A 12,062-nucleotide genomic window follows, 5' to 3' on the forward strand; every position below is an offset into this window, starting at 1 on the left:
CATGTGAGGAACCTTCTTCAAGTTTTGTATATGTATATTGTGTATTGTTTGTACTTTCTAAGAAGAAGAATAAAGATAATTTCAATTTCAATAATAATACCTTTAGGGTAACCGTCCACTGGAGCCGTATTCAATCGATCCGTTCGGCCGTTGGATCGGACGAATCTTCCGGCCGTTAATTCGGCCGAATATGGTCGTCCATTGGAACCGTTTACGTCAGTCTAGTTCAGTAGTTGGTTGGTGGCAATATTATTGAATTAACTACTATCATAGCCACCAACATTAATTTTTCATAAACAATGATTATTTATCGAGTTTTTGAAAACTTAATAAACAAATATCCACTAAATTAGTTATTCGTTATAATAATCTTATCTTCAGATCCTATTTGTTCAGCAATCTTTGTCCACAGATTCCTTTGAACATCACGACGATGATATATTTTGTCTCACATATCCCACAATGGAACTTATCATCTTTTCATTGTCCATAGTTAAAACGTTATAAAACAGAACAAGTTCAAAAAAACAAAAACAGATAAGACTGTGAAGAAATTTTGAGGTTAGGATGATGTTGTTCAGCTCGACTTCGTCCGGATAGAGCCGGAAAATTCCATTCAATTTGGATCGAAAACTTGATCAGCCGGAGACGGCCGTACAGGGACGTATGAACTTGTTGCAATGGATGAGAATCTATAGCTTTCTTTGTTGGGGGATCGTCGGGACGATTTCGGTAGTTTTCGGCCGATGGTACTTCGGACGAAATCGGTTCCAGTGGGCGACCCACCCTATTTGCTGACGTCCTGATAATTTATTGACATTTCCAAAAATCGAAAACTTCATCGGCCGGAGACGGCCGTGTACGGACGTATGAACCTGTTGCAATGGACGAGAATCTATAGCTTCCTTTGTTGGGGGATCGTTCAGATGAGCTCGGTAGTTTTTGGCCAATGCTAGCTCGGACGAAATCGGTTCCAGTGGACGACCCACCCTATTTGCTGACGACCTGATAATTTATTGACATTTCCAAAAATCGCAGTTCACACACGATGTCATTGATCAAGTGAACAACGATATAGCATAGCTTGTTGAGTGGACTTCTGCTCATAGGTTGACACTTAACCCTTCAAAAACCCGAAGAATTGTCATAAGACATCCTTGAACCAATTGGATGTCCCTAGTGCACCCCCAGTGACTAATATACCCTACTGTTCCAGTGTCTAAGTACTAAGCTTATTCTTTATTCTCTATTGATTGATATAATAAGTATACATCATATAAATGATAGGGAGAGGAAAAATAAGGTAACCTTGTGCTAATCCTCTCCCCAATTTAGATATGGTTACACATAGTCCGAAATAGGTTAAGTCTTGTAGCTTTTCACTTCCTTCGCAAAATTTTCAGACCACTAATATGTTCACAAAGTAAATTTTCAAATTTAGATGCTTCAAAACAAAGAATAGAACAGATATTTCACATTATTATCACTTGAATAGAGAAAATTCATATATTAAAAAATAATTTTGAAAAAGAACCAAAAAAAACAAACTTAATTCTAGAAGCACAGCACAGCTGTTTACTTAATTTGTCATTTATTAATCGATTGCTCATTGAGCTGGCGGGAAAAAGTTACTTATGTTAGTAATAAGGTTTTTGGAGGCATGCATCAACTTGAGAGGATAAAAAGATTTCTGTCCAGATCTGTTCGTACTACCCTTGTCATATCCTTGATAATGCCGTTTGTGTGCCGTAATGGACTATTATTGTCAAGATTTAACCTTTCTAATTATTACTTGCCTCATGTGTAATCACTTTTCAAAACACTTGCTAGGTTGCGGAGGTGTTCACCATGGCACGACAGGTGAAATAATGTCACCCGGCTTTTCTCTGAAATACATGCCTAACGTTGAGTGTGATTGGGACATCAGAGCTGAGTCTGGATATCGAATTGTCCTCAAGTTCATCGACCGATTCTATCTCGAATTATCCAAGGATTGCACCAAGGATTATGTTAAGGTAATCAACTAACATATTCATTGATAAGAGTCATAGAGTGATACAGAATGTAAGGGCAAGTGTACCAACTAGAGCAGTGATGGGCAAACTTTCCAAGGAGAGGGCCGGATGAAATAACAAAATATGCTGGCGGGCCACAGAATAATTTATAACAAAAAAAACATGCATAATAAACCAATTGATTTTTATAGACAAGTAAAGTAAGATAGAAACTCACGCAGATTAACAGTCTTTGGAAGAGTATGACGGAGTATGCGACAAACTGTGATTGAGATTCCATGAACTTCTCAAAATCTGGTAGGAACTGGGATCAGGTGATCCGCATTAAGGAAGCTAAATTTTCATCACTCATTCTGTTTCGAGCACTGATTTTTCGTAGTTTCATCATACCTAAGGTCTGCTCACACTCACATAATATGTAGGAAGACGCAAAACATAGCAATCATTTTTTGAGCGTGACATTTTAGGTTCGGAAAACTTGAATTTTACAAGGCCTTATAAAATTATATTTTGGAAACATTGAAAAACAATAGTAGCTACATCAGAGCTACATTGTAGCTCGATAAGTTCAAGCTGTAGTTGGGGTTCGACGGAATAAAAATTCACACTGAACGGCGAGCTTAAAATGTGCACGTCCTGTTCAAGCACTTTAAAGTCTTAAATATTCGTTCAAAATCAATGCGACAACTGTGATTGAGATTCCATGAACTTCTCAAAATCTGGTAGGAACTGGGATCAGGTGATCCGCATTAAGGAAGCTGAATTGTTATCACTCATTCTGTTTCGAGCACTGATTTTTCGTAGTTTCATCGTACAGAAGGTCTGCTCACACTCACATAATATGTAGGAAGACGCAAAACATAGCAATCATTTTTTGAGCGTGACATTTTAGGTTCGGAAAACTTGAATTTTACAAGGCCTTATAAAATTATATTTTGGAAACATTGAAAAACAATAGTTTCAGTTCAGAGCTACATTGTAGCTCGATACGTTCAAGCTGTAGCTGGGGTTCGACGGAATAAAAATTCACACTGAACGGCGAGCTTAAAATATCTAGGTCCTGTTCAATCACTTTAAAGTCTTAAATCTTCGTTCAAAATCGTCTTATTTAACGTTTTAATCGTCTTAAGATTTTTAACGTTTGATTCATAGGTCTTGAGTTTTTTTCCCCCCACTTCTACTGCAATAGGTTTCAATATTGGGAAATGGGTTGAGTCTTTTTTTTATTAATTGCTTTGAGAATAAAGTTTAACTGCATTTTAAAACCCCTTATGTGACCCCAAATATCGTGAACTAGTTGATCTTACCCTTGAGTTTGAGATACAACTTATTGAAGTCTCTGAGAAGATCGGTAAAAAATGCAAAGTCTGAGAGCCATAATATATCTTTCGAATGATCACACTTACTCATTCCCTTTTCTTCCATGAAAGAGATTATTTCTTGTTTTAGATCCCAAACTCGTTCAAAGACTCTTCCTGCACTGAGTCACCTCCCTTTTGAATACTAGAGTACATCAGAATATTCAGAATAAATAAATAATAATTTTAATGATTTATCCAGAATAAATCAATAAATTAAGTCCTGTTATTCTTCCCTTTTTATTCGTTTTTTAGGAGTAGTCAAAACAACGTCGCGGGCCGGACTTTGCCCATCACTGAACTAGGGGAACTAACTAGTGTAATGTTATGTCAAAAAAAAAAAACTTGAATAGTTGTTAAGGTGATATTGTAGCAGTTAGGCTATACCATAGAGAAAAGATAGAACAGGAAGATATCCCATGATATAGGGCACTTATTTTCCAAATTTCACTGTTGACTCAAACAGCATCACGTATTGTGTTTATCCAGTTCAGTCTATGACCAAAACTGTAAGTCTGAAACCACAGTAGGTGGGCTGCTGTGAATTGGTCTTTCTGTCCCAAATTTCACTCACACGGATGGACACGTAAACTGTCGGTCCGGGCTGAAGTGTGACAGTCGTGAGGCCCATTGACGGCTTGAATTATATATTCAGGCGGTGGGACCTTCCCGCAAGGGACTCCCCACCAACAAAAGACATACGAATTTACTTTTTTTCACTCGCACATACTTTTATTTGAAGGACCGACTAGCTCTTTCGATTCTTCGGGAGAGTTTGAATGTTGATTAAATTTTCTTGCTACATTAATATGGTTTTTTATCATTTTTTGACAGATTTTCCTTTGGAAGAACAAGCAGTGGGTAGAGAACTCAGTACACTGCGGTCGAGACGAAGTCAACAAAGAGATAGAGACTGAAGTGACGAGGGTCAGGGTCATTTTCCACTCAGATGCCAGCAACGAGGGAGATGGATTCAAGGTAAAAAAATATTTCCCTCAAAAATTGGGCATCCTGTTATGAGCAATGTATTCCAGTCCGTTATTTATGGAGCAGTGTCTGTAAAGTCATTGAAACAATGATTCAAATATACCTAGATATTTTCCGAATTTCGATCAGAATAGAATGATAAATGAAAATAATGAATGTTGTTACCATTCTGGATTATCAAGTGTTGAGTATTGAAGAGTTGAGTAATTCAGAATGACGATCAATCTTCTTCATGCATTCTATTAATTTATTGCATTGTGTGTCGAGCACTGTTTTTAATTCAGGCCTTTTCCCAAGTTATAATAGTAAATTTAATACGCAATAGACTAGAGCCATTATTGTAAGTGAGTTAGCGAAATAAATTATTTTCTCTCTCCATTATCAATGGCCATGACTTAGAGTTTCCCAGGATAGATAATTTAAAAATTGTGGCTCCGAGTCGTCGAGGTATGTAGATTATGGAATTATCTCTAAAACTTAGCTTTCCTATCGCGACATAGAGTGCGATAAGTTGGAAAACAGCAAGTATTACAATTATAACAAACTAATGATTTTGCAGTTACTATTTTGTCCTAAGGCTCTAGAAGCCATGCGATGATTGGTCAAATTGGTTCCCCACCTTTTATATCGCCCCAATAGTAGAACAGATTTTAAATCGTTAGAGGAGTGAAGCTTCAAACCAGACCTGGCATTGTTCGGAAAGCATCAGGTCGCGAGTAATCGTTTGAGAGCGAATATGTATACGGAAAGTTTATTAAATCTACTAAACTCTTAGAAGAAAACGCCGAAATAACAAAATAACATCGAAAAGAAACACGATGGAAATCTTCAACAAAGTGCAGTGCAGTGAAACAAAGGGTCATACAAAAATGTCAATCAAAATGCGGGTTTGAAATTGGTGTATGGGGTTATCGACGAAATTTGAGTTCTAATGGGTTTTTCTGTCTTGAGTTTTATTCTGAAATTATTTTGGTTATTTGCAACTGATATTATTTGGTTTGGTGACGTATTAATATCTGACGTAAGGATAGTAATGCGCCCCCAGATCAGAGGATAAATGGTAGTGTAACTTGTTAAATTTAATATGATTCTTATTCTCTTTCGTGTCAGTATTGTTGATATTTTGTTTGTTTAAAAATCTTGTAGTGTTGAAATAGTGAAAGGCGATTAAATCAGGCATGGCAAAAACATATTGTAGTTTTCCTGACTCTAACCCGTTCGCCTGCATGAATTAAAATAGTATAGACTCAGATATTTCCTAGATGTGCCGGCCTAATTTCAAAATTCCAAAAATTTTCTTCAAAATTATTTTTTTATTACCTTTATAAAGCTCAGGTACAATTGCTTTTTCAGATTTATATTTTAATTTTGATTTGATTCAATGCAGTTACAATGGATAACCAACTGGAAGTATTTTAATAGTAATAAATTCAGAATATGAATTCTTCATTATCTTCTTCCATGCATTCTATTAATATACCTTCTTCACCTCCAGCCGTTTTATACAGATACTTTAAACAGATATTTAGAATAATAATTCTTGTTTTTTTCTGATTGTCACATCTATGTAATGTTTTCTGTGTTTTGGTAAAATAAATTGAATATTTATTGCACTACATATTCAAATTTATATTTTCATTTTTTCATATGTATATTTCATTTTGATTTGATCCAATGCAGTTACTCTGGACAACCAAGTGTGGAGGAACGTTCACCGAGCCTCAAGGTCAAATAATGTCACCAAACTACCCTAAAAAGTATGTCAAACTCCTGGATTGCGCCTACCATATCACAGCTCCTGGCAAGATTATAAGGGGATCGTTTACTGCTTTCGATCTAGAAGATGGTAAGTTTTATTCTTTGAAATGAAATAATTGTGTATTAGAGATGTTAAGGTTGACATTGTTTTGTGTATTCAGATAGATTAGGTAGAATTATATCATTTCTTGAATAATATGCTAATATAATAATTACATGTTATACCTACCTATAGTGAGGTCCACGTTATAATGACAGTGGATTGATTGATTGAGTACTTTATTTATGTAGATTACAATATATACTGGCTTATACACTTATAACAATAGCTACAATACAGCAAAATATAGATGAATTACATGATATAGACTAAGAAAATAATTATTGAACTGTATATGATATGAAAAAGTAATTTGTAATACAATAACTATAGATAATTATATTGTTATGCATCTACATAAATTGGCGGAGCTATGGACATATCAATGTCCATTCTTCGGAAAGAATGTTAAAAATATCCTCCCCACTAACTCTCTACCAAAGATAGAGATAGTGGATAGAGATAGAATGATAGTGGATAGAGATAGAAGAATGGCGATGCCGATTCTCTGCATTAATTAATTGTATTTCTACACTGTCAAAAACATAATTGGAATTGTTGTGGACCTAGAAAAGGATAGTACCCTCGGCTTTGTCGAATGATAGACAAGGATAGCAGAGCCAAAGTTGATCAAATACTGTCATTATAACGTGGACCTCACTATAGTACAGGGTTGGCCAGGGAGGTATGGATGATTTGAAATAACAGTTACACACTCCACTGATTTATTGATAATTAGAAAGACCGGTTTCGGTTATTACACCATTGTCAATCTCTGATAAACTAAAACTAAATACAAGAGCAGCAGAATTTATACTATGTGACATCACATTTCATAAGCGGGCTGGCATAGCTGAAATTGATAGTAGCGAGCAGCAATATCGATAAGATAAGATGCCAGCCTGCTATTTCTTCGGTTCATACAGCTTTAATTATAATAAAAATTCATTCCAATACTGTGATATTATAAATGTTTGTCAGGTTATATTTTTAATTATTATTATTTACCCTCTCTCGGAAAGGTGTTCTTCAAATTATCTCTACCTCCTTGTTCATTATCTATTCCTCTTACATTGAGAGTTCTCTCTTTTACAATTGAGGGTGCTTACCCCCACCTCCATAACTTTGGGGAAATATCGGCGTTATCTGCTAGAGTAACGGGACTCTCTCCCGGCAACTGAGAAGGAACTCCGCCTTTGTTTTCGTCACTCTTCTCCTAGACTCCTCGGGACTTGCAAACGTAAAGGTGTGCGGAGAATCGAAGTGATTTAGTGGTTTAGTGAATACGCGTGTGAAAGAAGGCTGGCGGACGGAAGACTACCACCTAATGCTCTACCGGAGGATTGCTGTCTGGGGACGATACTTAAACTAAAACCGGTGAGTCCGTTCCTTATGGAAACTAGTTAAAAAGGACCCTTAGGTCAAAAATCCAAAAGTCTCACAAAATGGCGGCCCGCGAACATGGACTTTAGGAGGGGCTCACTGTGAATAATTATCAATGAAAAATAATTTCCTGTTGAAAAGCCATCAGCCTTTTTGTTAGTGAATTTTCTCGTTTAGAAAAATATTATAAATATCTCGAATATTACTGACTCAATATTAGTTTTGAATCAATCGGTATCAATGTACACGAGATTGATTTTACCATACGTAACTCATTAAAGTTACCAAGAAAAGTTCAAAGAGCACACCTTACCGAGAGAGAAGTTTACGCCTTTGGGATAAATTAAGTAGGCTATTTCTGTGATATTCATGTTAATGTAATTAAGATGATTATTTATTTAAGATGATTATACAGTATTATGATTGACTAGCAGAGTTCTACGATCAATAAAAAATTATTATTGCAGGTCCTATCCTACAAAAAGCCTGCTGTTGTTAATATTAAAAAATTATACCTATTCTAGTCATATTGAATTGAATTTAGTATTAAAATTCTAAGGGAAATATATTATTTTCATCATCAATAAATCATAGTTCTTTGACGAGACATGATGATCGCAGATCCTGTCCTGCAAGAGCTTGCAATAGGCCTATAATTGTGATAGCTTCAAGGTCATTCCAAGGATTTGTGATAGGCATATTGAATAAACTGTGATAATCATACTATAAAATTATTATTATTATAAGCAGAGTTTTTATGAATAATTTATTCGAAAATTATATGCTGAGTTTACATGTATTATTATTGGAGGATAATTTATAATATAATGAATTTATTACGATATTATAAAACTGATATATATGGATTAGCTCAATAGTCAATCGCTACTAGACTTTTTGTAGATACTCCATTAATAAAAGTTATTCATTCGTGTAAGCAAATATTTCAAATCGAAATAATATTTATCTTATACCAATGTTATTGGCTTACAAATAAATTACCTATTTATTATCCAAAGTAACGATGTTCTTCTGGTTAATATTATAATATATGATATTATAACGATTGCTAAGTGTCTCGATTTGAATGCTTCAACATTTCCAAAATTATTATTTGAACGAACAAGTGGTATATTAGATTAATATAATACCTATAATTCCTTGTTATGGTGTGTTATACTGATGTTATCGAAATTTATGGTAACACTTTATGGAATGATTTACTAGGTTCAATATCTTGTTTAGAGCATATTACCAGTCTAATTTTTTATTTTAATACACGAATGTTATAAATTGAGGTAACATTTATTCATGCAACATTTTATTGGAAGTTCCATTATCTGGTATTATATTGTTGCATGAAAGATACTACGACGTGCTTGAAATGCTGGAGTAGCCAATCATTTACAAATAAAGTAATTTTTTTTTTTTTGGTAATTATATGAGCATATACATTAATGGAATGCAAATAGTAATCAAAATAATTCATTTCAATAGTCTATCGTTTAATATAAATAGAGTATTACATGCGTTCATGTGGGCAGAAAACTTTGCGATACCTATTGGTTGTTTTCTACAATATTATATTAATTAATGAGCAAGAACCGCTTAACTTTCATCGCGCAGTATAATCATCGTTGTTCATCATTGATTGGTTATTACCTTAGCAGCTATACCACTTCACTGCAGTTGGGAACTTCGTTGTTATCTTATCAATTATTCCGATGTTTCATTTCGCTTCTATGCACTTGAGAGCTCCATCGTTGCATTCTTCAGCTATCATTGCCATGATCTTCACTTTGATTTTTCTTTTGTAAAATATGGGGAACGGATTGACGACTGACGTCAGCACAGCCGCGGACGACTCACCCGGCGGACATCCACGGTCCAGTAGTCCTACGTCCATGCAAGAGATCCAACATCGCTGGTCGTCCACTCATCTCGATGCGGCAGTTGCACTTCAGGAAGGAGCGTCGCCCACCAGACTGATGGCCACAGAATCATTCTCTCCGCAGAGGGACGTCACACATACAATCGATGTAGTCGACGACAGTACACCTTCTCATTCCAATATTACCGAAATAGGAAGTCAATCGGATCCAAAACTACCTTCATCGACCATGGTGGATAGTATGCTGGATTTTCTTAATGAATTGCGTGAGGAACGGAGGGCACAACAGCGGAGTCTTGAAAATAGTCTGTTGAAAATAATGAAGGAGGCGCATATGAGCATGAGTTTGAGATTGGACCAAATGGAGGAGGACTTTCAATCAAACGTGTTGAGCCAGGGTAAATACTTGCAAAAGGAATTGATGGAGGAAAATGTGGAGATCGAGAGACAGTCTGACAGTGAGATGACTCATTATGACCCGGTGATATTAACACAAACAACAACAGAGTCACAAGCTCTAAAACCAGATGTCAACTTCACCGTCCATCCAAGTGCTGTTGAAGTTGTACAATATTCCACTGTAGCCGATTGCAGCCTGGTCATCGATTCAGAGATTGAGAAAATGGAGTGTACTCAACTTGTTACCTTCAACAAAGTCGATGGAATCAATAATGTCCAAGTGCTGAAAAGCAAAGATTCGTCAACATCCACCAATTTGGAGTTCACTATTGAACTAATCAAAGCACAAAGGGCTAGACTACATGTCACTGAAAATAGTTTGGCTGATATGAGCGGCGCATTGAAGGTCAATGTTTTGAATCAAGTTGTGAATTCTACTACAAACTTTGACAAAGCTTTCTGTAACGTTCTGCCTCGTGTTTCTACCCAGCACTCTACACTTGGACAGGAGGCGTGTATCAGATTTCAGCATACCTCCGATGCAGTTCGAAACATGAAGAAGGGGTTCTTCCATCTCTGCACAGGACCGTACACCATTAGTCAAATATCCAGCCAGGGGGATAATGTCTGCAGAGCCATTCTGCACGGGAGAAATTGGATCCGCATCACCAGGATCTTGATAGAGGCTGATTCACTTCAAGATTTCCTGTCAACCTTTCGGACACTCAAAATGCTCCCTAGAGATTCCACTTCATCTAATGTCTTCATTATCGCCATGCATCGGAAGAATCTCTATGCTTCAAGAATTGTCATTCTACAACCCACATGAAGCACACAGTAGTAGAGAAATAATTTAATTGTATTCTGAAGTTCCTTGTTGTTTGTATTATGCTCATATTACCATTATTATTATTCAGATATTTAATTATCATATTATTATACTGTAAGCCTGTATGTAAATGTATCCCAAAGGCGAATTTATGTTATATTTCTATGTCACCAACTTGAAAATTGTCAAGTTATGTGTTGTGTCTCCTGCTGCCCATTTAAATGTATAATACACTAATTAATTGTGATATATTTTCTGTGAATTTGAATATCATAATATTCACTATTCGAGAATATTTTTCTCAATTGAAGCAGAGCCTAATGTACTCTATTCTCAATTTTTATGTTCTTTAAATGTTATGAGATGGTGCAGCAGGATAATGTGAACATTTATGTAAAATATTATATGTCTTTCTTCATGTGCCAGTGCAGTTATCAGCACCCTAAGTGCACTCCACTGTTAGGAGTAGCCCTTCTGGTCTTCGAGACGAAATATTTGAAGCTATATTCCAAATTAAACTATACAGTTTTTTGCATTGGATAACTGCACAAAACTTTGAACTAACATGCAATGCACATGGTTGCATGAATGAACAATAATACTCATTGATCTTATATTTATATAAACTGAAAATGTTATCAACACAGACAAAACAAAAACAAAATGAATAAAAAACACATTGAAGAAAATTACTTAAATGAACAAAAGCATCAAGTAATAAAATCAAATAACAGAACAAAGCAAAAAAAAAAAAAATAATAAAAATTAACCAAAGAAAAATGTCTGTGATATATTGTAAACTAACTCAGTATTATTATTGTTATTAACATTAAGATTAGTATTAGTATCATTGTTAAGATCGTTATTATATTTGTTAGCTGTTATTTAAATGTATATTATTTGTTATTATCAGCATGCCTCACTGTAAGGAAAATGAGAAAGTGAAACGATTGGAAGATACACACAGCCAATAAACAGAATCAGGTTGAAAGAGTGAATGCACAGCCAACAAACAAGAAAAAATCGAGTAGAGAAAGATTAATCATGAAATAGAAATGAAAGAATAGAGCCCAACACAAAATGAACACATCCAAGAGGGAGAAATAATCAATTGAAAAGACAAGTTTGTCTACGGAATGAATAATGAACACAGATATAAAATTTGGAAACAGTTATAATTGAAATTGGAGAAATCAAAGACAAATTAAGTGAGTCAGAAATGTGACATAATGCTCTAATTGTATTCAGTTTGTAGGAATTGCTATTTGCAAACTTATGTGGCATCACAGATGTTATCATGTTGGAGATATTGGAGTATGGCGGGCCAGCAAACTTAGTATTG

General features: G+C 35.3%; 1 protein-coding gene across 1 annotated transcript in view; it reads left to right on the plus strand.

The window, feature by feature from the left end:
- The window catches only part of LOC111052170 (cubilin), a 231,266-nt gene that overhangs the window by 179,061 nt on the left and 40,143 nt on the right, over positions 1-12,062 (plus strand). The window contains 3 exon segments of the mRNA XM_039435056.1: positions 1,831-2,015; positions 4,208-4,351; positions 6,041-6,206. Of these exon segments, the coding sequence (XP_039290990.1) occupies positions 1,831-2,015; positions 4,208-4,351; positions 6,041-6,206 (495 nt within the window).

This window comes from Nilaparvata lugens, chromosome 8 (assembly GCF_014356525.2).
Source record: "Nilaparvata lugens isolate BPH chromosome 8, ASM1435652v1, whole genome shotgun sequence".
Classification (NCBI taxonomy): Eukaryota; Metazoa; Arthropoda; class Insecta; order Hemiptera; family Delphacidae; genus Nilaparvata; species Nilaparvata lugens.